General features: G+C 42.5%; 1 protein-coding gene across 2 annotated transcripts in view; it reads right to left on the reverse strand.

Annotated features, from left to right (window-relative positions):
* BEND2 (BEN domain containing 2) overlaps positions 1-26,042 on the reverse strand; it is a 218,722-nt gene that overhangs the window by 71,333 nt on the left and 121,347 nt on the right. For both annotated transcript variants that reach the window (XM_069204528.1, XM_069204527.1), the window contains one exon: positions 8,011-8,211. In XM_069204528.1, the coding sequence (XP_069060629.1) occupies positions 8,011-8,211 (201 nt within the window). The remainder of the gene's footprint in view (positions 1-8,010; positions 8,212-26,042) is intronic.

Below are 26,042 nucleotides of genomic sequence, written 5' to 3' on the forward strand. Positions count from 1 at the left end.
CTCGGGCTTGTTTGGCATTTACACAACCCAATTACATTTTTGAACTGTTTAATTACATTAAACTTAAATTTCTTTTTAATATGTTTATCTGAGATTTTTGCGGGGAGATCTTATGTAATGAGCTCAAAGTCCTATGCAACTTAATACATGACTCACTGATTACACCAACTGCAAGATCGACTTTGCCACCCATTTGTTGGTTCGATAGTGCCTACTCTAATGTGAAAAGAACTTTGAGGAGAGCCTTGCTTACTACTTCCAGAAATTCCATTGTAGTAGTCCAAGTGAGGGCTATAAAGGGGACCTGGGGAAAAGGAAGCATGAAATCCAAAAGGATAACTGGGAGTGTCTGACTAACGCAGCCTCACTCAAGAATTCGTCTAAATTCTAGGAAAGTGGTCCGTGACCCCAGAAGTAAAAAAAATCGAAACTTCCCTAACAAGCAGTCATATTTCCGGAGAACAATGGGTAGCACATTTTAACAACATCTACTGTATAACCCCTATAGGTACTGATTCCGTTAATTTACCACACTTAAATAACTGTATAGACAAAATTCACTTTTCTGCGGATGACGTAACCATTGCACTTAACAACAGCTCACCTTGAAAGCTCTGGGGCCTTATGAAGTGCCCATTGCCATTTTTAACTTTAAAGTAGAACTCAGGGCTCCTCTACTCACCAAAGTGTTTATCAACCTTGATTTAAAAGACCTTGATTCCACATGGTCAAGTTCTATCATTGTCCCAATCTTTAAAAAAGTTAGTCGTATGGACCTCAAATGTTATAGACCCTTATCTTTAATCGATTCCACCATCAAAATAATGGGTAGAGTAATCTTTAATAGGCTGAGAGATTGGCGCAACGAAAATAATGTTTTAACTCCTTGTCAATATGGGTTAAGAGAAATACTCAGAACAATGGAACAGTGGAACAGTGTCTTAATCTTGAATTAATAATAGGTAACTATACTGGCTCCAAAAAGAATCCTTTGTACCTTTCCTTTATGGATTTATCCTCCGCTTTCAACAAGGTAAATCATAATAAAATATGAGGCATTCTATTGGAGCTGGGGATAGACAACACAATTTCCCTTATTTAGCCTATTTACATCAAAATCTGACTGCCATGGTCAGGTTTGGCTATATGGTGAGCTTTCCGACCCTTTTAGTTTGCATTATGGCATCAGGCAAGGCTGTGTTTTAGCCCCATTATTATTTAGTTTATACATTAACAAACTCAATTTTTTAAGCACTGCCCGTACTGTTGTACGCTGATGATGCCATATTTTTAGCCCGTATCCCCAACCATTTGAGGTGATTTGGCAAAGGCATTTTCAGAGTTTGTCAGACTTAGACCTCTCAACCAACTATAATAAGTCTCAAAACATGGCATGCCGGGCCAAACACTATTAGCTGTGTTGAAGTGCTAAAGAGAAAAGCTTTGAGAGTGTCCCTAGATTCTCTTATTTAGGTCTCGTTTTGGATTCCAATGGTTCCTGTGCAGAAAACCGAAGATATAGGAACACAAAATGTAAGCAGGCTTTTTGCTTCTTATTTAGTATCTGTAACGTAATGGGGGTAAACCATTTTCCTCACTTTTAGAAACATATACCAAGCAATATGTACCAGTTGACAGCTATGGTAGTGGAATATGGGGATTTGGTGAATGCCAAGCATTGCAGATAGTGGAGAACTGCTTCTGGAGGCGTTTCCTCTCACTCCCTGTCTCAACAGCCCACTATTTCTGTCATGAAGAATTGGCCCTGCCATATCTTGAGAATTCAATCAAGTTGGGGCCCCTTCTGTTGTGGATCTCAATATGGATTGATCCTAGGGAGTCTTTCAGGCACCATATAATTAATGACTGTGTTCGATGTAAACAGAGTTTGTGCATTCCCTGAATTAAATATGTTAAGAAGAATGTGGCTGCCTTGGCTAAAGCTTCCCTATTTGACAATCCCCTAACCATTTGTAAGTCTGACAAACATTCAGTGAAGTGTTTATGGAAAGTCATTCTGCTATTAGGGAAAGTTTGAAACTAAGCAAGCCATTTGTCAGGAATTTTATTCCTCTAAAAAATAATTCCGGCCCAGAATCGTATCTATTGTATGTGACCAACATTTCTAAAGAGTCTTTTTGTTAAAATTTGGAGCCAGCGCTATATATTTCATGCTATGTTTTCTGTGGGGATTTTATGGGAATCTTGATCGGAGGAAATGCATTTGTGATAATGGGTCCTTTCAAACTTTATTGCACTTTGTGGTATTTTGCAAATTATACAAACCTTTTAGAGTTCAATATTTATTACCTCTTTTTAAAGCTTACAATTTTGAACAATGTAGAGTTGCTCTTCGATTTCTACAATTGCTACCCAGCACTGAGGTATGTTTTAGAATGGGCAGTTTTCTTACAGCAGCTGTATGTTACTGTAGGAGTCTTAACTTTTACATTATGAAGCGTTTGTACTTCTAATGTTTACCGCTGATAAATATTTTGTTTGCTTTTTTTGTATACGTTTTCTATTCTATCTTTTATGATTGTCTCTGACATTCGACAAAAGAATTGAATTGAATTCTGTAATTTTGTTATAGTTGGCAAATAGAGTGGCTATTATGGCAATTCTGCAATTAACTATTCGTGCAATAAATTAATCTGAATCACTGGGTCAGAGCTCAAACACTCTAAAAATTGCTAACAGACCCACTGGTTGAGCAACTTTACAGAGCAACTCGACCAAAGATTGCAGATGTATATAAGCTCTGGGTGTACAGAACTGAAGCCGATCAAACCAGCTCGCTGTGCCACAGTGTAACCATTGAATCTAATAAATGTAAAATCTGCAATTAAATTAAAGCAATTACATTAATGCACGTGTGGTGGTGACAGATGTCTTTAGATGACCATCAATGAGCTGGAATACAAAGGCATTTTAATGTAACAAGAATGAGCTCTAGAATCACCCTCATACTCAGGTGTGGCAAATGGTAACTAGTATCTAGAAACAACTATAGTACAATGAATAAAAGAAAGAAAACACAAAGCAAATGGAAGAGTCTGCAAATACAAGTCATTCAGCCATCTACTATATGATGTCATTCCACTGGGCTTTCTGCAAAAGTCTCACTGAGAATATGCTAAAGAACCCTCAGAACCAAGATTTCTTTCATCACTGTCATGAAGGAGGCCAATGTTAGCTCTTGTTAGAGATAAACTGGAATGGGTTCTCATTATTTTACTTTTGAATTTCCTTTTTCTGAGCAGATGCTACTCCAGATAAAAAAATCCATATGTTGCATGCTTCAAATGGCCTTTGTCACGTATGCCACGGTTCTAAAAAAAACATTCTGTTTACATAATTTGGCATCAATGGTCACATTATTTGATGATAACAAAGGATGGCCTTTATGACTGTACCGCTGAAATGCACACCAACAAGTACAGGATTTGTGGGGTTAAATACATTTCCATTCCTTGAATTTTTAATCCTTCTTTGTCTTGAGTAAGAATGAATACTCCCGGTTAGTAAGCAAGGGGACAGCTGCTGTCAGCCAGTGACAGCAAGCCATAAAGGCACCTGCCTTTACTTGCTGAAGAGCGAGGCATCCTCTATAGTAGAAGATTCTTTGGGATCATGGGATTGAGTCTTTGTCAAAGAAGTAGGAATATAAGCAGCCCTTGATTTGGCAGAGGGCTGCAGACATCAGAACAGACTGACATGGAGCACTCCTGGTCGTGACCAGGATCAACCCTTTGGAAAGCTGGATGGGTATCCAGAGGCCTGGCAAGAATCAAACCTGAATGTGTTATATACAAAGTTAAAGGGAGCCTAGAGACTGGATTTTTCTAGCGTGGATAGAATTGTCCTTAGAGAAAGCATGTCTCCGTTCTGTCTAATGTACATCCTCTATGATTAGATTTGAAGGGGAGGACTGTCCAAACTGTGAAGAGGTGAAAAACGACTTATAAGCGAAGACATTTAAGTATCAATTTCACTGGTGTTTTTGGCACTGACCAGAGTTGGCTGTTTGGTGATAACTTTGACAGAGGAACGAGAAAGCCTGCCATCTTGTAGCCAAGCTAGCTGGTTGTCCAGGACCAGACTACTGTGCGCTCTGAAAATTCTCTTTTAATGCTTTTGATTGCCAGTAGTCAGTGATTGTGTTGTACGAGTTATCAGAGAACCACTACACCTTCTTATGTTTCCTGCAACTGGTGAATTTTTGAAGAGGAGCTATCCTGGTGTGAAGTCAGAACTACCCTGTGTGCAGGCTGTAGTATTAGGGATTAAGCAACAGCACTGTCTCTATCCGCTGGTACGGAAAGAAGTAGTTGTGCCCAGCTGCAATGTTCACTGATATAAGCAAGTCTGATGGATCTGAATAATCGAGTCAAAGCAGTCTGAGGACCTCATTACAGGGATTTGTCCAGACACTTATTGCCCCATCTCCATCTGTATCGACTGGGTCTAGTAAGACGTCATTCGGATCACAGGAAAAGTGATCTTTCAGACCACCTGGCTCTGACCATGAAAGAGCTAGCTAGACCTGCTTGGAACAGAACGGTCAGGTCTTTTGAGGTAGGAAGAGAATTATATAAGCCAGAATGAAGCCCTCCAAAAAGCAATGCATGGAAGTGATTACGTGATACTTCACCTAGAAACCAGCTTTTAGGTGAAAAACACTTTTTAGTGTTTTCAGTGTTGGGTTTCATACATTGGATTTGCACTTACTGCAAAAAGTTATCCGAGGATAGGTGGTGCACAATGAACAAATAAAGCCCATATGACCACCTTCCAAGCAAACTGTGAGGCAATGGTAAATCACACAGGTGACAAGTGGTTTGCTAGACAACCTAATTCTTACAGAAAACTTTACAAACTCCAAACAAACAGTGAAATTAAATAGTAATCTAGCAAGCAGATTGGGAGCCCCAATGAAAAAAAAGTCAATAGTAGAGCCAAAGCTTTTCAGAATGAAAAGCACTTTACAGCTTGTCAGGTCGAAAACTGGGAACTGCGTATGGAGAATAGGGGAACACAGCAATAAACACAGCCAAGTAACAGCAGCCTTTTATATCAAGATCAGTCAGAAGTATCAATGTCTTTTTTCATAAATGTTGTTTACCTCTCCTGGCAATATTTTCACTGTACTCCGACATGCAACGCTCTCCTTCTCTCTATATGATCAAACCATTCAACCCAGAGGTGAGGCAATGGTGAGAAAAGTAAAACTATGCGCAGCTTGTACTGCTCATGCAAGTCGTGCTGTTTTGGGAGACCACCTCCTTTCCAGGTGTAGTGCTGGACTTCATTGTGACAGCATAAGGCATTCAGGGTGATTTCGTTGTTTTTTTGTTCCACAGAACTCATTAGACTAACACAAACTTTTTTTTTAACATGGGTGGGACACTTTCCTTCAGCTGAGGACCATCCTTGCAATGTGATTTTACATGTGTTGCATCCTGTCAATGAGCGTCCTGTGTGGGTCTGTGTAGACCATAGTCCAAGTAATGCAGGTGAGCTGTGGCTTGAGATCTTATTAGCTCTACACAGTGCTTTGGTTGAAGAAGAGGCAGAACCCTGCAGAGGACCAGAAGTTGAAAGATGGTTTCCTGTACAATGTTCATTTGAGGAATGAATGATAGGTTTAAGTTATAAATCACTAATATTTCCTCATATTTCTAGCAAGGGTTGTGGCTGTTCTTGGTGCTAGAGGCCTTGGGAATAGTACTGTTTTTCACTCATGGGACAAGGTGAAAGCTTTCCTGATGCTCATCTGGTTCTTCGCTTCATTTTCCAAGTGCAGTCAGATCTGAATATCACCCACGCAGAGTGGAATTGTATACGGTGGTGTTCCAGTATCCCAGCAAGGGAGAAAAATAATAGGTAGAAAAGTAATTATAAGGATAACATGGTTATAAGGATAAAACCTGGGTCACCCTATAAATTATAAAGTGTTTTTCATGCCCCTCCCCCTTCAAATACTCTCAAACATTAATGCAAGAGGGTGATTGTGTCCTTTGCAACACCAAACAATGCAATTTAGCTTCGCTCTGTTCTCTCCAATCCCTTTCCAATGTCCCATTGGACATACTTCCAAAGATGGTGCACTTGATTTCAGCTCCAAACATTGCAGCTGGAAAAATAATCTTGGATGCAATTTTCAGGCCAATGCATTGTAGGGTTTGGGAATGTGATCATGAGCCATATAAACAGAAAGAAAAACTTTCAAGAAAAACAAACTGTAATATTCTCAATCCAAGGCAAGGTGGTAGGTGAATTTACAGAACGTAATCTACACCAACTCATGCTGCAAACAGGACTTTTTTAAAGGTGGTCTCAGTTGCATTTGGTTGTTAATGAAGCATCAGATCCAGTTGAAGCTGTATTTGTGATTTCAGTCCAATCTTTTAATCTTGGTTATGGTTCTGTGGTCTACTGTATCACATGCTGCAGATAAGGCATGAGGATAATGGAGCCTGATGGTCTTTGTCTTAAGATGGTAACAAGTTTCTCAGAAACATACACTAGAACAGGTTCCTTCTCTCAATTGTTTCCACACTGGTCCTGTAACGTCCCTATTTTGGATTTTACTTTGACTGTGGACACTAAAATTCAATCTGTAATTGACAGGTTTCTCCAGCAATGAAAATGACTACAGCCTATTTCAAATGTTCAGGTACTATCCTCATTACTATAGAGTATCCCATCACCTACATAACTGATCGAATATCATAAACCATGATCAATGATATTAGAAAGTGCATCCTAGAATCCAGAAGGCTGTACATTTATTATAATGCAATGTACAAATACAAATGTGGTACATCTATACTACATATTGCATAATATGGCTGGGAACAACTGTAAAACATTTGGGGGTGTTTTATGTGAGATTCTATTTAGCAACCGAACCACATATGCATGAGCATAGTCAATTATGTACTCATGCAATCACTTTTTATTTATTTTCATTCCACCAATAGGATCTTAGATGTCAAGTAAATCTCCAGCAATAATACGTGTGTATATATATATAAAGGGCCTTGGTTTGATATATATATATATATATATACACACATACACACAAACAAATTTTAATTAAATGCACACATTTTAACCAAGTTTACTAAATTTTGAACCAAATAAAAATGTCAGTGAGTGCAAGTATTTTGCTTTTAAATTGTTTAAAAATGATATTTATAAACTTAAATTTATTTAAACTAGCTTGTTTTATTTAACACATGTTTAATTGGATGTTAAAGTGCTGTACAATTTTACTCTACTATTTCCAGGTTATTAATACATATTTTAAATTACTTTTGCATTTATATTACACATTAGAATATTTCCTTTCCTATAGAATAAGTGCCAAAGCATTGCCTGATCTCTCAATTAATAGGTGAAAATGTATTAATGTTACATTTACACTTGTAAATTCTGTTGTAGGTGCCTCCATGGTGTTATAACATTAGCATTAGAGACATGTAAACCTGCACTTGGGAGTAAATCTCTGCTCGGAAATCAGGAATAGCGTAAAAGTAGGGGGTTACACCTAGCACAAGAATAAAAATACTTTTACTTTCATACAAAGATTTTGGTAACTGAAAGAAGCTGAAATTCCACTAAGAAAGTCCAGGGGAAATGAGGAATTACTGAGGGATCCAGACCTGGAATTACTGATTCCTCTGGTAAATGCTAAATTCCTAAAGGACCATCAGGTTCAAAATCATAATGGGCTGAATATTCCCTACCTCCGGAGTTACTGGTACCCTCAGTATCGGTAACTCTGGGAGCGGGGAAATATCGGTCTATTTTCCAGGCCACTCAAAACAAAAGCCTTGATGTCAAATAAAGCGAGAGCTGTACCCCTGGAATGGGAATAATATCTTGCTGCTCCACGGCTTCTTCTGGCATCTTTTCTTATGTGCTCTCGAGTTTTCTCTCCTAACATTCATCTAACTGCTAACTTCATTCCGCACACATTTGATCATGTAGAAACAATCATACCTCTTACAGCAGACACCTTGTTGGGATCAAGGGCTTTGCGTCCTCTAGTACAGGTGCCCATGGTGCTGCACAGTAATGTCTCCTTTGAGAAGAGCATTCGGACCAAATATCGTGCTGCATATTTGGGCTTTGTCTTCTGTCGTGCCTTCATCAAATAGTTTCCAAACACCTTGACATTTCTTTTAGGATCGCCAACAAATTCTTTTAAAGGGAAGAATGAGAAAAACAAATTCAAATCAGAGAGCAGACCACACACAGTTCTATCAGAATGGTATATATGTGGATTTAAGATTACTATTGTCACATTACATCGTTTAGATGTATACAAGCGTATTTTTATTATGCTTATATTTACAATGGCATGCAGCATAGTAGCTCTAATAATGTGGAAGCATTATTAAAAGCTTTTAAGCTATAAGCTTTTAAACAAAGTTTATAATATGCAGTCTTATAATATAGCTATCTGGACACAAACATTATCTCCAGAACAATTTGGGGGACTTCCTACTGATAAAACCACCATTCTCTAGCACTTGCCTCGTTGCTTAGTTTTTCACAGACATTGTTTCAACTGGAAAAACGAGTGAGGTCTTTCTCACATTGTTTTTATTTATGTGCAGATTTATATAGCGCAGAAAAGACAAAAATGTAGGACAGTTTGCTTTACATAGGACCAAAGTACAGAAAGCAACCACAATAATACAAAACACTGCATGAGCTGTCTGCTTGTGATGCTAGGAAAATATGAACTATAAACATAATAATTGAAAACAAAGTTCCAATATTTAATAGAGAGTATGAGACTAATATGAATTCATACCATACAAAACATCTGCTAAATATCAATCCAGAACAAGGTACTGTACAACTGTATTATCCATATCAGGTTCCCACACTGAATAAGACCAGTGGTACATCGATGTACCAGAGATCTGAGTGACACTGTGCCTAAAGACATTCCAGCTCACTTTTGAAGATTTTGAAAAAGGAGTTCAATACCTTAGCATCCTCTGAAAGAGGGATCGTTTTTCTGTTTGTTTCCTGAGGGATTGAGCTTCAAGTAGGAGGAATCTCATTTGTTTGAATACAACCTATGTACATCGAGGGGTACTCTAAAGTCCTAATATCGTCAGTGAGTTGGTGCTGTACAAATATTTGATTTCGATTTGACCTATATGTTTACAGTATGCAAGACTTAAAAACTGATTCACATCATACTGGAAGAAAGATTTGATCACAATCACTGATCTGAGGGCAGAGCGGTAGAACCAGGCCATTTTGCCACTGACATTTTCCTCGTAGGTTGTATGCTAGACTCCAACTCTTCTTTATCTTTATTTATTTTATCAGTGTCTTATACAGACTACAAAACAGCTTTTGGCTCTCAGAAAATGGGCCAGTCATCAGGCTTAGCACTACACATAACCCAGTGAGTGACTAACTTAATTCTGAGGATCTGGAAAGGAAATATGGGAAGGGAGATGTAATTAAAATTTGTGGACGAGATAGGGTGGCTTGTTGATTAACTCAAGAAGCTATAAGATACATGCAATTAAGATGTATACTGAAGAAGAATTAATGGAGAAATTCAAGGAAAGTATGTGGTTCTGAAACATCAACGTAAATTATTGTGCATACTAATAACAATGAAAAGATACGAAGGAAAATAGTCCAATTAACAACTATGGTCCTGAAAAGCATAACTTCTATGATAACGGAATAAAGCAAATAGCTCCGTCTTAGAGATTAATTCAACCAAAAATCTGATCATCGGTGCTCAGGAATTAAATTTGATTATCTGGAGCAAACTTATGGAGGAGAGAGTAAAAACTGAAAGCCTTGGTAGAATTGTACGAGAACTAAGATAAGGCAGAACAGTCAAATGGTCCTCAGCAGGAAGACAACCTGAGCCACAATGCATTGCTAATTTGTTTTAAGTCTCAAAATGAAATACTGGAATGGCGTACCACTAGTGAGGAGGTGGTGAAAACAATTACCTAAATGAAAAAGTTACTTAACTTCACTAACAATCTTTTCAGTAGATTTCTAGCTATCTGCATATTCCTAACCTTTTGAATATTACAGGCGTCAGACTGAATCCGGAATCTTCTTAATAGTTCTCCACACAGGTGAGGGTTGCTAACTTCACTTCGACGCTGGAAGGGATTCCATCATGACGATACTGGAGCCATAAACGTACCTACCAGCGCCACAACTTCAGGTCCATCCATTTTTTTCACAGGTATTCGAGGCGAAAGTGATGAGACAAGATCAGCTGTACAAGGTGCAGTATGAGCTCTAGAAATGGGACCTTATTAAGAAAGTTGACTTAGTAACAACCATGAAAATCCGGGGGGGGGGGGGGGGGGGGGAGAGTATCAAGGGGGTGGGGGGTAAGGGCGGTGAGGAATCTGTAGATAGAGCATCCACCAGACAGATCATTACCATAGGTAAATAATGCTTTTGTCTGATGAATACTTTTACCTGCAGTCTTCTCACCTTTTCAATAGTTTCCCCACGTAGTACCCAACCAGGAGGTAGGTTGAATCGTTGGTTAAACTTTAACATTTTGAAGCGTAGAGCATGTGGAGTGACCTTCCCTCTGCAGCTCTCAGTTCATCTAGCCAAATAGTAGTACTTTGCCAAGGTGCAGAGGGAATCCCAAAGTTACCGCATTGCAGATCTCTGCAATCTAAGAACCATCCTTTCGGGGATGAAAGATCGTGAAGGGGGACTTGTCACTCAGTGCCTGTAACTCACTGACAGGCCTCGCCAACGTAATAGCTACAAGAAAAATAGCCTTAACAGTTAGCAGTTGCAACTGGTAACTGCAACGGTTCCAGTGGAGAATAAATGTAAAAAGTAAGAACCAGATTATGATCTCACTGTGGCCTTATGAAAAGGCTAGGCAAGCAAAAGTTAGTGAGGCCTTTTACTGTCCCACCTGAGCAGCCTTGTTGGTCTAACAAAAGGGCGATACATGAAATGTCTGGTAAGTGGGCCTTTAGAGGATCTATAGAATTGCCTGTACAACATTATAAAAATACATTCCATATCCCAGAACAAACTGTTTTTGTGGAATGTCTGCAGGCACTTAAGATAACATTCAATACTACAAGAGGTACAGAAAAAGCATTCAGGTTACCCCACTCAATCTCCAAGCATGAAAGTAGAGCTTCTTGAAGTTGGGTGCAATAGCTGATTCTGCGTTGTGAGAGGAGGTATACCCTGTGAGAGAGACGGAGCGGGGCACAAGAAGAGCTGCATTAGGTTTACATCTTCTTGACCTGAATGGGACTATTAAGATGACTTGGCGCCTAGTCGAAGCAAATCTTCCTTACCCCATGAGAAATAAAGGGTTTGAGGGAAAACACATAGTGAAGAGGAAAGCTTCACTTCAAGTAAAGCACATCCCCAAGGCTCCCTGGAACGGATTACGGATGGCACAGAACACTGGGCAAAGAGCATTGTGAGTAGCTAAAAGGTCCACTTGAGGTTTGGCAATTCCAGACACTGCTGGTGGTGCCAGGAATGGCCTATCCTTGTTGCCTATCACACCCCATCACTGGCATGGGCAGTGCAGGGGCCCCCTGCCATGGCCCCATGGAGATTTTCACTGTCTGCATAGCAGACAGTGAAAAACGTGACGGATGCAACTGCACCTGTCGCACAGCCGCAACACTGCCGGCTCCATTTGGCGCCGACTCCCGTGTTGCGGCCGAGATCCCCGCTGGGCCGGGGGGTGGAAACCAGGTTTCCGCCCGCCGGCCCAGCAGTGATCTCCAAATAGACCCCGTGGGAGTGCGGCCGCCCGGCGGTTTCAACTTGGCGGTGGCAACTGAGGGCCATAATGTGCTGATCTGCCTGTGAAACAAAAATGCTTCCTGTATGACTGTAAAATCGGTGTTTTAGAATACATGTTCTGCAGATCAAAAGACAACATCCAACCTCCTCCGTCCAGAATAGACAACACCTGTGCTAGGGACTGAACTTTGAACTTGTCTTTTTACAGGAACCAGTTCATAACCCTGAGGTCTAGCACTGGATGAAGACCAACATCTTTCTTTGCTCTGACAAGAAGCCACAAGGGCTAGTTCTTGCAGTGGCTGGGGAGGATGAAGAGGAAGAGATGGGAGAATGAGGTCAGGGATGGCCTCTACCCTTACTTTCTTGGCAGCAAAAGAGTGGAACACCTTACTCCTTCATCTCAGATAGTCGCCATAACTGCCTCAGTTCAGGAAGAACCTCAAGACCTGGCTCTTCAACTGATCTCCGAGAACACATCCCTCAGTGCCTTGATCCCCTATGGGTGAGTAGTGCGCTTTAAAACATTTGATTGATTGATCCTACTTTCTTACTATTGGCAGTAGAATGGGTTAGCTTGCCGCTGTTGTTGGGAGCTTTGAGTTTGCTGCCTGGTTCTAAAGGAGAACTCTTTACAGAAGCCCCAAACCTCTGGCATTGCTGGTGATGCCACTGCCTCAGAGTCTGTGGGCCAGGCAATCTGGCGGTGGCCTTGCTTCCCTAAATCTTTCAAGACACAAATCTGCTTTTGCTCCTAAGAGGTGTGATCCCATCAAACGCGTAATCCATTAAGGTAAAAGGCACATCTTGTAAAAATCCTGAGTTTCTGAGCCATGCATGGGAGTGCAGGGATCTGGAAGTACCCATGGTCTTGACCACAGGATCTGCTATAGCCAAACCTGATTTAACTCCATGAAGTGGGGTTGAAGTTTGTCATGCAAGATTGGGATCACCAGTTGTGGCATGTACCACAGGGTGTAACTGCATTGTCCCATCAGGCAAGTCACATTAATTGATTTGAGGGACACAATGCCAGCTGACAAAGGACTATTTTCAGACCTGTCCCAGTTTCAAGGATTACCTTTACTGAGGGCATAGTGAGGAAGGCTACTGGCGATAATTTTGATGAGCATTAGGCCTGGATGACAAGGTTTTCTGGCAACGGATGACTGGAGAAAAATGCCCGGAGCTGGCCTATGTCTCCTGGTAATCACTTGATTGCAAAACAGGTGGGCTTCTCCCATACTGCAAGTAGGGGCTCCGTGAGAGCTTCATTAAAAGGTAGCAGACATTCCACTCTGGCAGCTGCTGAATACAACACTTTGGTGAGGAGGTTGCCTTGGTCTCTGCTTAAGGGTCGTTGTAGGTCAAGGGCCTCAACAGCCTTTATCATACCTGCATGGTTGGAGGAGACCCCTAGTGACAGAAGGCTGGGCAGGGAGTGGAGTTCCCACTCAGGCAAAGTATTGAGGCCACTTCAGTTCCTGAGTGTCAAGAAGTCTGGGTCAATGGTGCTAGACTGCCCATTGCCATCATTATCAGTGTCCTGACTTGGTTCTTCCAGTGGATCAGAATTTCCAAAGAAATAGCACCCTTCTTCCATGAGAACCTGTGCCTCTCTTCTGGATCTGTGTGGTAGAGCAGGCATTTCCATTAAAGGCAATCATCTAGGGCAGTGCCCTGTCCCTGTGAGGTCAATTGTGGTGCCTGTGGCGTTGAGTGTAGCGCTGGTAGCAGTGGCAAAGGCGGACCTGGCACTGAGGGTGACGCTGCTGGAATATGGAGAAGCATCTTTATTGGCCCTGGCACCGCACCGAAGTAGAAGCTGTCATAAGAGTTGGCACCAGGATTATGGGAGGTGAAGGAAAGAATGACACGATGGGAATGGAGCATATGCCATGGGCTTTGTGCCAAACACATACCCCATAGGACACATGAGGCCGAAGGAGCTGCAGAGGGAACCATAGCCCCGAGGAAGACATTGAACATGGTGCGTAAGAAGGAGGCAGGGTCCGTTCCCAGAGGCAGAAACGTTGGGGTAATGCTGAAAACAGTGGGGGTCTTGGTGACCGCCCCACAGATGTCAGTGTATCAGGGAAAGCGGTAGGGTTTGAAGTGGGTGCCAGATTCTTGGAAGTTGAACTACCTCTGTCTCTGAAGAAGAGTTCTGAGGAGTGAAAGGACAGGGGACATACCCTTTGAGGATCTACAGCATTCAGAATCATGCCACAGCTTCTTCTTGTGCTTGCACCTTAGATGACTTTGATGACTCCTGTGATTACTTTGGTGATTGCATCCTGGGCCTCGCCTTCCAGTTGTCTTGGCGATTGTCCAAAACCCGGGTCACAAAGAGCTCGGCTTACTGCTCCTTTATGGCCTTAACATTGTAATACGACTCCAGGCACCACGAGCAGATATCGTGTGGATCCATGATGGATATTTATTCATCACAGTACCTGCAGGGTTTGAAACCTGAATACTTAGATGGAGGTTCATATCTGTATGCACCTGTAAGAGAAATTGTTTTGAAAAATGACAAAACAGTGTGCGGAGGTTTCCTTAAGGAGAGTGAAGCTCTGCATTCACATTGATGGTACAGGAAAAAAGGAAATAATACCAGGGAGCATGTGGGGACGCTTTATGGTTCCAGTAACGTCACAATAGCATCAGGCATCGAACTGGAGCCAGCGCCTCATTACTGGTGTGGGCAGCTACTGAAAAGTTCCTGGATTCCATCTGACACCTGGGTTATTCAAAAGAGGAGAAGTCTGCAGACAACACTATCCATCAAAAAGTTTACAAAAATCATGGACCCGTTGGCTTGGAGGGGAGTGCCTGTACAACTTTTGCACTTGACTTATTGCAGCCTATATCTGTTTACAGTGAATTAATCAGTAGTTGGCTGGTAACAAACTCAATAGTAGAACCAGAAATAGCAATCATTCCAAAAACTGGCAAAGATGCCAGGCATTATGTCTCATATAAACCCATCGCACTAATAAATACAGACGAGGAAATCTTTAATACAATTCTGGCATCCATCTTATCACAACCAGAAAGCTCAATCTGCCCAAAGGTTTGTACAAATAGGCAAACAAATGATAATATCAGAAGGGTAGGGAGAAAGAAAAGTAGGAATCAAAACAACATCCAGCTATTTTGCTATCTGTTGATGCTGAGAAGCCTTTGACCAACTTATACTTTTGAGCAGCCCGGATAAGTACTTGAGAAACTTGGCTAAGTCACCAAATACAGAAAGGAAATGATGTGCAGATGTATACAACCTGTAGTTAGGAGTAGCATGAATGAGCTTTGCTTGAACACAGCATTGATCACTAGAAGAAGAAGACCCTGATATCTTCTCAGAAGAATCTCGAGCACCAGGAATTGTGGAAAAATGACACATTCAGGACATGCAGTTTAGAAGAAAGTAACAATAAAACACTGCTGACAAACAGGAGGCCTGCCTACAAGCTGAGCAGTGCAGTGTGTGCGGGGTTGGGGAATTATCAGGCCTGAAATTACTAGGAAGGAATTACTGATTCCAGCATGTAATTCTTTACCAGCACCATCCAGCTATGAGTTATACCAGCCGTAATTGGGAATAGGATGTGGAGCCGTTTTTTCCAGGTTAATATCCACAAGGTATTCCATTTCATGTGGAACAACAGCCTATTTTCCACTCCCGTATCCCACCTCCTTTGAGAAGGTGGTAAATCAGAGTGGGACAACCGCTGCAGGTTATGGGGAGGGGAGAAGGGAGTCCCGAGGGGAGAGAGGCTGCTGCAAGGCACGAGGGCACCTTTCCATGCTGCCCCCATGCCAGAGGAGATTGTGCATGCTGTAACAGTCCAACTGGCACTTGATTTTGATTGGCTGCCTTTTCCAACCTCGTGTTCCTGCACGTGGAACCTTTCATAATCAGGCAGAGTGGTATCCTACCTAGGGATCCTGCTCTGTCTAACTCAATCGGGCCCACACCAGCGGCCACACATCTGCAGCTCAAATCTAGGCCAGACTTATTTGCCAAATCTGACTACTTTAGACAGCTGACAGTTTTAAATATGGACATGAAAAATTGAGATATTAACCATTTCTCCGGTCCCTTTCCAAACCTTACTTGCTAAGGTCTCCTACCGACTATTAACTACGCAGATTTCAAAAGACGATCACATCCGGTCATCTCATGGTTTAGTGAGAGCAGAAGTTAGGAAAATAGATATGCTGTCAAGATAACTTTACATATTTTAAGTCCTACCAAAGTAGCTATTGCTAAGGACATGTTTGATAGGATGTGGTTTGCTAAATTTATATGTAAAGAACTGAAAGGCAAGGATGTATTTTCTGTTCTGTATGTCTGTACTTTGACGACATATATCTCTCCAACATACAGTTATTGTACTAATACAAAAGCTGTCTGCCCACATTTGAGAGAAAAAAAAATAAGATGTATGAAATATAGATGGACTCAGAAAGGAAACTAACCTCATGCATGGGTTAAACTGCTGGTGAACTTTGAACCAGTCGAAAATGGATTAGTTTGGGGAAGAACTAGCAAGGAGTCCATTGGAAAAGTATGTAGGCATGAATAGACCTATGTCAAATTCAAATGAATGCTCCTGAAAAAATGATCAGATGTGCTGGTTGAGATGTAGTGTGCAGAGCAAAGCAAAGTTAGAGGCACAGTAAAAAACGTAAAAATCTTCTGGAAGGGGGCTGGAGTTTCATTACTTACATTTTAGAAAATCCAATGCTTGAAGAACTGAGGGGCTTCCTGGGCTGCGACACCCACTGAAAAGATGGTATCACTTCATGATGATATAAGGACATTTATAATGTAAGGCAAACTTCATTAGATTACATGAAACAAGTCAAGGGCCTCCCTGAAAAGGACAAAGGGCCTGATACAGTTTGTCAGATGGTACTCCGTCAGGGTGGCAAGAACGTTATCTCAGCCATCTCCTCTGACAGACTACTGTTTGCCACATTTAGATGCCCGCTGGCCCAACGGCCATCTCTGTAAATTGAAAGGAACCACTATAACAGCAGTTCATTTCAATGTACAAAAGGTTTTGTGTATGTCTGCCTTCATCCAAAGCGGAAGTTTATTTTTGAAAAAAGAAAAAAAACACAAATGATCCTCTGGGAGAGTTCTCCTAGAGTGTGGGGGGGTCGTTATTTTTTTCTGTCTCAGGACAGGGAAAAAAGACATTACAGCATCCACTCTAAATAGGGTAAGTGATGTAATGCTCTTCCCCAGGCGGCCTCTACTCTGTCAGAGGGTGTTTTGATTCGACTGAGCCAATGGGAGTATTGAGGATTTGGTGGACACGATACCCATTGCTTTTTGAGATTAAGGGTCTGATTACGACCTTGGCGGATGGGATACTCAGTCACAATGTGATGGATGACCCGTCCGCCGTATTACAAGTTCCATTATATCCAAGGTTGTAATCAGGCCCTAAGTACCTAGTGCCCTAAACTGTAAATCAGGCCCTAAAGTTTCTTAACTTAGTCACATAAAAATGGAATAGCCAGATGGTTTTTGTAACACAATCTGTGAAAGCACCAACTATAGGGAGGAAAAGGGGGAAAAAATGTAGTTAGACAGTATTACCCGTGTTAGAAATGGAGTCTCTAGTTGTCAGTCAGTTTACACCCTGTCCAAGTAGGGCTCCCACTCTAGTCAGGGTAAGCGAGATACCCAGCTCAGATAACCCCTGCTCACCCTCTTGGTAGCTTGGCACAAGCAGTCAGGCTTATCTCAGAAACAGTGTGTAAAGCATTTGCACATAACACACAGTAATACAGTGAAAACACTACAAAGGGACACCAGTTTTAGAAAAACAGCCAGCATTTATCTGCGTAAAACCAGACTAAAATAAGGAAAATCCAACATACAGTAATAAAGATATAAATTTTGCAAGAATTACATAAAAATACAGTTCCTTGAAGTCGATAGCTCTGCCTGAGGCTATCACGGCATTGTGAATAACAAATCCATCAGTTCAGGCCGGCCGAGGCGTCGTGGGCTAGCTACGGTGTTAGGGAGACCCGCAAACAGTACCTTGGAAATGTAGGGAGTTGTGATCCTCGCAATGAGATCCAGAGTGCGGTGTGGCTGCAGCGGCAGGTGTTGGTTCCAGAGGTCGGTGCAGGGGTTGTCGGGCCCTTGAAGTCACATGTGCTGCAGACTGAACTCCGGACTGATGATGAAGTCAGGACCACTGGCTTTGATAGCATCGGGGCTGCGGTGCGAAGCGGGACCATGCAACATGCGGTGTATACAAGTCACGGTGAAGGCAACAGCTCTGTGGCGGTGTCTTGCGGCGTCGGTGAGACCAGGGTTGCAATGTGAAGCAGGGCAGTAAACATGTGGTGTCCCCAGGTCACGGTGCAGGCAGTGTCGTCGTTGTTGCTGGAGTCGATGGCGCTGGCATCGGTGACTGCGATGCGGGACGGCATGGTGCTTAGTCTACCTCACAAGCAATCTCCTCGGACCACTGTGCAGGCAGTGGCATTGGTGTCAATGTGTAGCGGCATTGTCAGGGATACCAAGGCTGCAGTGTGAGCAAGCCAATGCGGTGTGCCTGGCCCACAGGTCACAGTGCAAGCAGCGGCTTGGTGACGGCGTCAGGTGGCGTGGTCGGTGAGGCCAGGGTTGCGGTGTGAAATGGGCACAGCTCCGTGCGGCGTCAACACGTCACGTTGAAGGCAGCAGCATAGTTGACAGCGTTGTTGTGGCTTTTCTTCTGTTACAGCACAAACCAGACAGTTCCCAGTGCTCTAGGCAGATGAGCTTGAAGTCTTTGATATCCCTGAGACTTCCAACAGGAGACAAGCTCTACTTCAAGCCCTTGGAGAAACTTCACATGGAGGATACACAGCAAAGTCCAGTCTTTGTCCTGTTTAAGGTAGAAGCAACAACTGCAGGCCAACCCAGCAAAGCACACACAGCAAAGGGGCAGTACTCTTCCTCCAGCTCTTCAGCTCTTCTCCTTGGCCGAGGTTCCTCATTGGTCCACAACTTATACTCATTTCTGCCTCTGAAGTAGGCAAACTTCAAAGGAAAGTCTCTGCTGTTCACAAGATACTGCCTTGCCCAGGCCTGGCCCCATACGCACTCCAGGGGGTCAGAGACTGCATAGTGTGAGGACAGACACAGCCCTTTCAGGTGCAGGCTCCTCCCTCCTCACTCCAGCCTAGGAGACTCATCAGGATATGCAGGACACACTTCCCCTTCTTTGTGTTACTGTCTAGAGCAGGGTCTTCAAACGGGGGTGGCACCCCCCAGGGGGGCCTCAAGTGATCCCAGGGGAGGGGGGAGGAGGGCGCCAGGCTCTGGCCAAAAGAAGCATTTCACAGATAGCAGTGTTTTGTTTTAAGCAGAAACATGTTATTGCATTTTTTAAATGGCAACATTACTTAACTGCAATGTTTAAATAGATCTAGACATATTTAAACATTGTCATCTTTATAAAATATGTGAAAAATTCTGAAGGGGGGCCCAATGATTTTTAGTTTTCAACTGGGGGGGGGGGGGTGGCATTAAAAGATTTGGAGACTACTGGTCTAGACCAAATTCACAAACAGCACAACTGTCCGTCTGACCCAGACGTGGATTCCACAGGCAGGCAGAGGCACAGAATGGTTAAACAAGAAAATGCCCACTGTCTAAAAGTGACATTTTCAAACAGACAATCTAAAAACCAACTCTACCAAAATATTTATTTTTAAATTGTGAGTTCAGAAACCTCATACTCGAAATCTCTATCTGCTCCCAATGGGAAATTACACTTAAGAGGAGTTTAAATGCAATCCGATGTTAACCTATGGGAGGGATATGCCTTGCAATAGCGAAAACCAAATTTGGCAGTATTTCACTATCAGGACATGCAAAACACTTCAGTACATGTCCTACCTTTTAAATATATTGCACCCCGCTCATGGGCCTGCCGAGGGCCTACCATAGGGGTTACTCACGTGTGGTAAAAGGGAAGGTTTTGACCTGGCAAGTGGGTAGGTTGAATTGGCGGTGCAAACCTACACACACACAGACACTGCAGTGGCAGGTCCGAGACATGTTTAGAGGGCTACACTTGTGGGTGGCACAAATAGTGCTGCAGGCCCACTAGCAGCATTTGATTTACAGGCCCTGAACACACATAGTGCACTTTACTAGGGACTTACTAGTAAATCAAATATGGCAATCATGGATAAACCAATCACCAATACAATTTACACAGGGAGCACTTGCACTTTAGCACTGATATCTAGGGTAAAGTGCGCAGAGACAATAAACCAGCAAAAACAGATCTGAAAAAACAGGAGGAAGAAGACAAAAACTTTGGGGATAACCCAGCAAAAAGGGGCCATTTCCAACAACTCTTGTCAGTGGTACATGGAAGTAGATGCAGGATGGGGTGAGCCTGGCTTAATGGGGAGATGGTTTCCCTTACTATTATCAAAACACGGACTGTGGCTTTTTTAAATGTTCTGATTGTCTAACTACTTTGACACTGCCTGCAAAATTCAATAAAAAGATTGATGAGATATACATTCTATAACAATAATACTTAAATAGTAAAGCTTAAAACTACTATATTAAAAACAAAATACAACAATAAAAGTTATTACAAAAGTTACAACTATTATTATGAATTAAATCATGAAATGCCTGAAAGTGAATAACAAATAATTGGCCAATGCAAAAACTAGGTCATAAACATACCATAAGCACTTAAAGAAAAAGTTACTGTAATGCGGTTTCTGGTGAATACTCAACCTAACCCCATATTACTCACCTTGCGAATATTTCCTCAGGCATCAGACTGGATCCTGAAATGCAAAAGCATTACTCCAGTAGGATGTGTTGTGTGGCACAACATATTGAGAGCCGCATATAAGAGCCACCCAGGAGCTGAGGTCAGTTGCTTTTGAAGGCACAGAGCCCATCAGGAAATTGCTTTGACCAGTGTACAGATCTGTAGTTTGGGTCCTTTTTAGATGAAAGAGTCCACTACACAGAACTGAGAGGTTAGAGGGTCAGTGAGGAATCTGAGGTTAGAACATTCACTAGAAAGAGCATTACCAAAGGTAAGCAACTTGTTCTTCTGGTGGATACCTTCTAACTGCAGATTCCTCACCTTGCGAGTAGATACCAAAGCAATATCTTCCAAGGTTGTGGGTTTATAGAATGGCCCAGACCAAAAGGTCCTGCAGGACCGAACGGGTAAAATGCCCGTCCAGACAGACCTAACTATCAAGGCAATAGTACTTTGTGAGTCCACTGATGCCCCATTCGGTGGAATGGATTCTCTGCCATCTAAAACGGTCCCAAACTAGAGATTTACACACTAACCACAGAGTTGATTGTCCACCCAATGGTCTCTAGTACAATCAGTGTAGAAACTGAGGGCTCTCTCATAGTCCAAACAATTGAGTTTCTCTTCTTCTTACAAGAGCTGAGGTGGACCACAGACTTCTCGAAGGGTGATAGCATGCTTGACATGGAAGGGTGTCACCACTTTCAGCAGAAATGAAGCTCAAGATATCAACACCAGTTTGGTGAGAACAAATGTAGTGTGAGGCAGCTGGACCAAGAATGCCAGTAGCTCACTCATGCGACAAGCTGCCGTTACCACACCCAGAATGACAATTTTGGGGTTGGATGATATAGTGAATTAGAAAAGTGAGAACTAACTTCAAGACCCGCTGTGACATCACAAAGGGTCTTCACAAACCATAACTTCACCCTGTACAATTTTTTGTGTTGTTGGTACATCACAAAGGGCTTCACTCTAAACATGTGTTGTAAATGTTTAAGAAAACACCTTACAACAGGTGATTTAAATAAAAAAAAGTCTCATCAAGCAACCTTAAGAAGCCAAAAGTGCAGAAAATAGCCTTTGACAGTGCCTAATACAAGTCCTTGCTGGGCCAACAACAAAACAAACAATACCTCAGACAGCTTAGCTTGCAGTCGGTCAGTCTAATGGGTGCTACACCAAGTCAGAAACTTTTCAGCACATCTGTCGTACACTGATTTTGTAGACAGGGGCTTGGCTGTCAGATTAACATAACTGACTTTGGGAAGAAGATCAAATGAAATTAGCCGACGCTGCTCAGTCTTCATGCATTAAGGTACAGAATGCAGAGGCCCGGGCGCAGGACTCTTTCCTGTTGCTGTGACTGTAGGCTCTCCCCAAGTGGCAGCCTTAGTTGGAAAACAGATGTTCATGCCCAAAGGTTCTAGATGCTACAACCTCCTGGCCCAACCTGGAGCCAGTTGGATAACTTGGGCTGGACGGTCTTGGTCTTCTTCAGAACTCAAGCCAGGAGAGATGGAGGCAGAAAGGCATACAGGAGTCCCACGCTCCACTCTAGTCAGAATGTGTTTTAGATAGAGAGCCTTCTTGAACTCTACCACGCAAAAAAACTCACACTGCACGTTCTCTGTAATGGCAAAAAGACTGTGCCAGGATTTTCCTTATTGCTGGATAACACCCTGTGTCACCTCTGGGTTTAGTTGACATTTATGATCCGCTAGGAATGGATGGCTGTGGTCATCCACCCTGGTGTTTACAGATCCCAATCAGTGCATCACAATCCGGACAATTTCCTGGCGAGTCAGCCACATCCAAAGGCACAGAGCTTCCTTGCAAAATACCCAATAGCCCACTCAGCCCTGCTTCTTGCAGTACCACATAATGGTGGCACTGTCTGTACTTACCTGTACTAATCTTCCCTTGACAGGTGGTAGAAAGGCCTTCAATGCAAAGCAGATCACCCACAACACCAACAAACTCATGGGAAGTCATCTGATGTCATCTCTCCCGGAAGGCCTCCGCAGCCCAGTAGTGATGCACCAGTCACCAATGTCAATTCTGGATGGGGTAAAGCAAGAAGCCTACCAACTGACCCAATCACGGGTTGCATTGGGAACAGACTTGGGATCGGCTCTTCATGAGAGCAGGAGAGGGACAGAGGCCGAGTTGCACACTGAGGCCATTGCACCCTCTCCAGAGCTCGAAAGTGGGGACAAGGGTCTGATTACCTTTAGAACTTTTGTGCTTCTTCTTTGACTTAACCAAAGACATCGGAAATGACAATGATCTGCTGTGGGAACAACTTTGGAAGCGAGAACTGGATATTCCTTCTGACTTTGATTAGTTGTGATGTGGAATCTTCTGACATTTGGCAATGTAAAAGTTCGCCCTGCTTTCCCGTATGGACTTCAAGTTCATGTGGGCACTGTCATTGCAGGCCCTAATGTCGTATTCCGTACGCAGGCCCAGAGGCATTCCTCGTGGGGATATGTCAGACGTTTGTTTGTAATAGTCCCAACAATGTTTAAACCCTGTCGTTTTGGAAGGTGGCATATTTCCCTTCCAAACTAGTTAAAAAAAAAAAAAACCTTTGGTAAAAATGTAATCACAGGAGAAAATAGTAGAGCTAAAGGAGCAGACGTCAGCACACCAAGGTGGTGCTTACATGTGGCACCCGTAGTCACTTCAGGACCAGCACAACTTCAGTGTGAAGTCAAACAATGCCGCCTACCGGGGCACAGCAGTACCGCTTTTGAGTATCCAGCCTGATGGCTAGAGGAATATTCATATGTTTAGGAATCTGCGATTAGAAGCTTCCATCAGAAACTAAGGCTCTGATTTACATACTGGCAGAGAACAATGTCGCAAAGGTGACGGAATACTCTGTCTGCCAAACTCTTGGTCTGCCTTTTCATTTAAAGATGGACAGACTAAGTTTCCTGCTGGCAAAGCATCCACTGGCACCATCAATGGAAAACTTTATCTGATTGCCCAGCAGAGTGTAGACCAACTGAGGAAAAACATTACACTGCCCACCCCTGGCAATGATAGACGTGAGAACAACAATAACATTCCACCTTGGTAGAAAGCTCTAGGGGTGTGGAGGTCATTAGATTTTAGTTTTTCAGAAACAAACCCCCACGTTGGAAGTTTGTTTTTGAAAATCAAAAATATGTTAAAAGTTTGGTGAACTTTTTGTACATTGAAAGGAAGGTCCATGACAGCAGTTCCTTTGAATTTACAGAGATGACTGATAGACTGGCAGTCATCTTTAAACTTGGAAGATGGTAGTCCATCACGATGGTGGATGAAATGCCCTTTGCCACCCTGATATACAGCGTAACGTCCACCAAACTGTAAAGCAGGCCCTAAGTCGTTTGCAAACCTTAAGTATAGGCCTATGCCCGCCTTGAGCAACAGTTTAATACTAACCTTATGCCCAACCCAAAACCAAATGCTAAATCTAAAACTAACCCAGAACCTAAGATAAACCATAGCCCAAAACCTATCCCTAATGCTAACTGTAAGCCTATGCCTAACAAGAGACTTGAATTAGGTCTAATACTAAGCCTAACACAAACTGCAGGCCTAACATTAACTGCAGCCCTAATCTCTAAAAATAAGACTCATTCCAAGCCCACAGTCTAAGCTAAAGATTACCTTTGAATAAAATGGTGACAATTTTAGTGTAAAAAAGACTAAACATGTTCCTTTTCAAATTAAAGTACTACAACTTGAAAGTTTTGCAATTTATCTTAGGGTTTATGTATCATCTGTTATGTGCACACACCCCAAGATCATATCTGCATGTCACTCAACCACTTTGTGACCTTCAATATCAGATCAACTTTATTACAAACTTAAAGATGGACAATGTTGCAATAGACAGATAGTGCTGTGATTGAAAAGTTTGCATCTTTTGTGGAACATTGGACCAGGAAAGTCAGACTTGGCACACTCCTTTCTAAAGCTGCTAAAGAGGTCTAATTTTGAAAATAATGGATCACCAAGCCTGCTGGACATGTAACGGGAATCAGGCCCAAAAGGCATGGTGTTACAATTGATTTTACAAATAAGAGCTCTGAACTGTATAAAAAATGCCACATTTGCGGCATACTTGTGTTAACCAGGGCTTGACGCAGGCTTGTCTCTTCCAAGCTAGCATATGCTGAGCAGTGTTTTCTGTCAGCAGCAGAACAGCAATTCCAGCCTCTTTACGGTTGTCTGCTTCTTGCCATGCTGACGAACTCAGTGGCCTGGTGGCTTTGCAGTTAAATTAAGACAAAACAGATGTGGAGCAAATGTGTGAAACCCCTCAGTTAGATCTACAACACATTTTACTTCTTTCAATCGGACCCAATTCAAGATGGAGGTCAGGAGCATCTGTTCCCTGCTTTGCAACGCAAAGTCCTATTTGTCTGTTGGTTCATCATCACCTTCTGAGCTACCTTTTGTCTCTTTTTCTGCCTCGCCTTTTTAATACCTTTATTTCTATTATTCTTCGTAAGTACTCTTTGTGCATGCATTCCGTAAACCTTTTCCTTTAATCTTCTCATTGGCCCTGGTCCTGGATCTCAAAACGTCTTGGAAAATGATTCACTTGTTGCCTGCGCCTGGATGTTTTATTCTGTCTTAGGCTTTTTTCTCTCGTTCTGGAGACATCATTCTGCAGACACTTCTCACTCCATGATTTTTATCACAGTGTAGAACAAATCAGATTTTGAATGGTGCCATCCAGATTTCAGGCAGATCAGGCTGAAGATAAAAGAATGTCCAGGAAGTCCAGGCACTGACACACAATTTCATGCAGTTTAGCAAGAAAACCTACACCACCATCAATGTTGTTCCATAACACTGACTCTTGTCATCAAATATTACAGCTTAGCATACATGTATGCCTGACTCAGAATTAAATCTGATGGTCCTGGTGGAACTCAAGCGTAGCAGCAAGCCAGGACTTGCTCGGGCAAAAAATACAAGAACGACTACACCAGTAAAAATCTCCCTTGACGATTTCAAGACTGAGATTGTTCTCTTACACACAACTGACACAACCAGCCTCCCTACGTTGTGGCCAGTGTCCAGAGACATAGTAGTGATTTTGACTGTGACCCATGCATTACCTCTCATGGCAATCCTGTCATCAAGAGAGTCTTCAATCACCAAGTATCCTTTCCTTAATAATACTGCAGACCAGATGGTTCTGGCCCAAGCAGGAACATTATTATGATTTAAATGCTGTAATACCATCTAACCATTGCTCCAAGCAAAACTCAGAGGGGTAAGCATGAAAAATCATCTGGCTCCATCACACATAAACAGAGCACTGTAGACTTTGTACTGGCTCCTAATGGTGGACATGTCCAACTTCGGAATGTTGTGCATTGTTCAAAAGTCTCT

The sequence above is a fragment of the Pleurodeles waltl genome, chromosome 8, assembly GCF_031143425.1.
Source record: "Pleurodeles waltl isolate 20211129_DDA chromosome 8, aPleWal1.hap1.20221129, whole genome shotgun sequence".
NCBI classification, from domain to species: Eukaryota; Metazoa; Chordata; class Amphibia; order Caudata; family Salamandridae; genus Pleurodeles; species Pleurodeles waltl.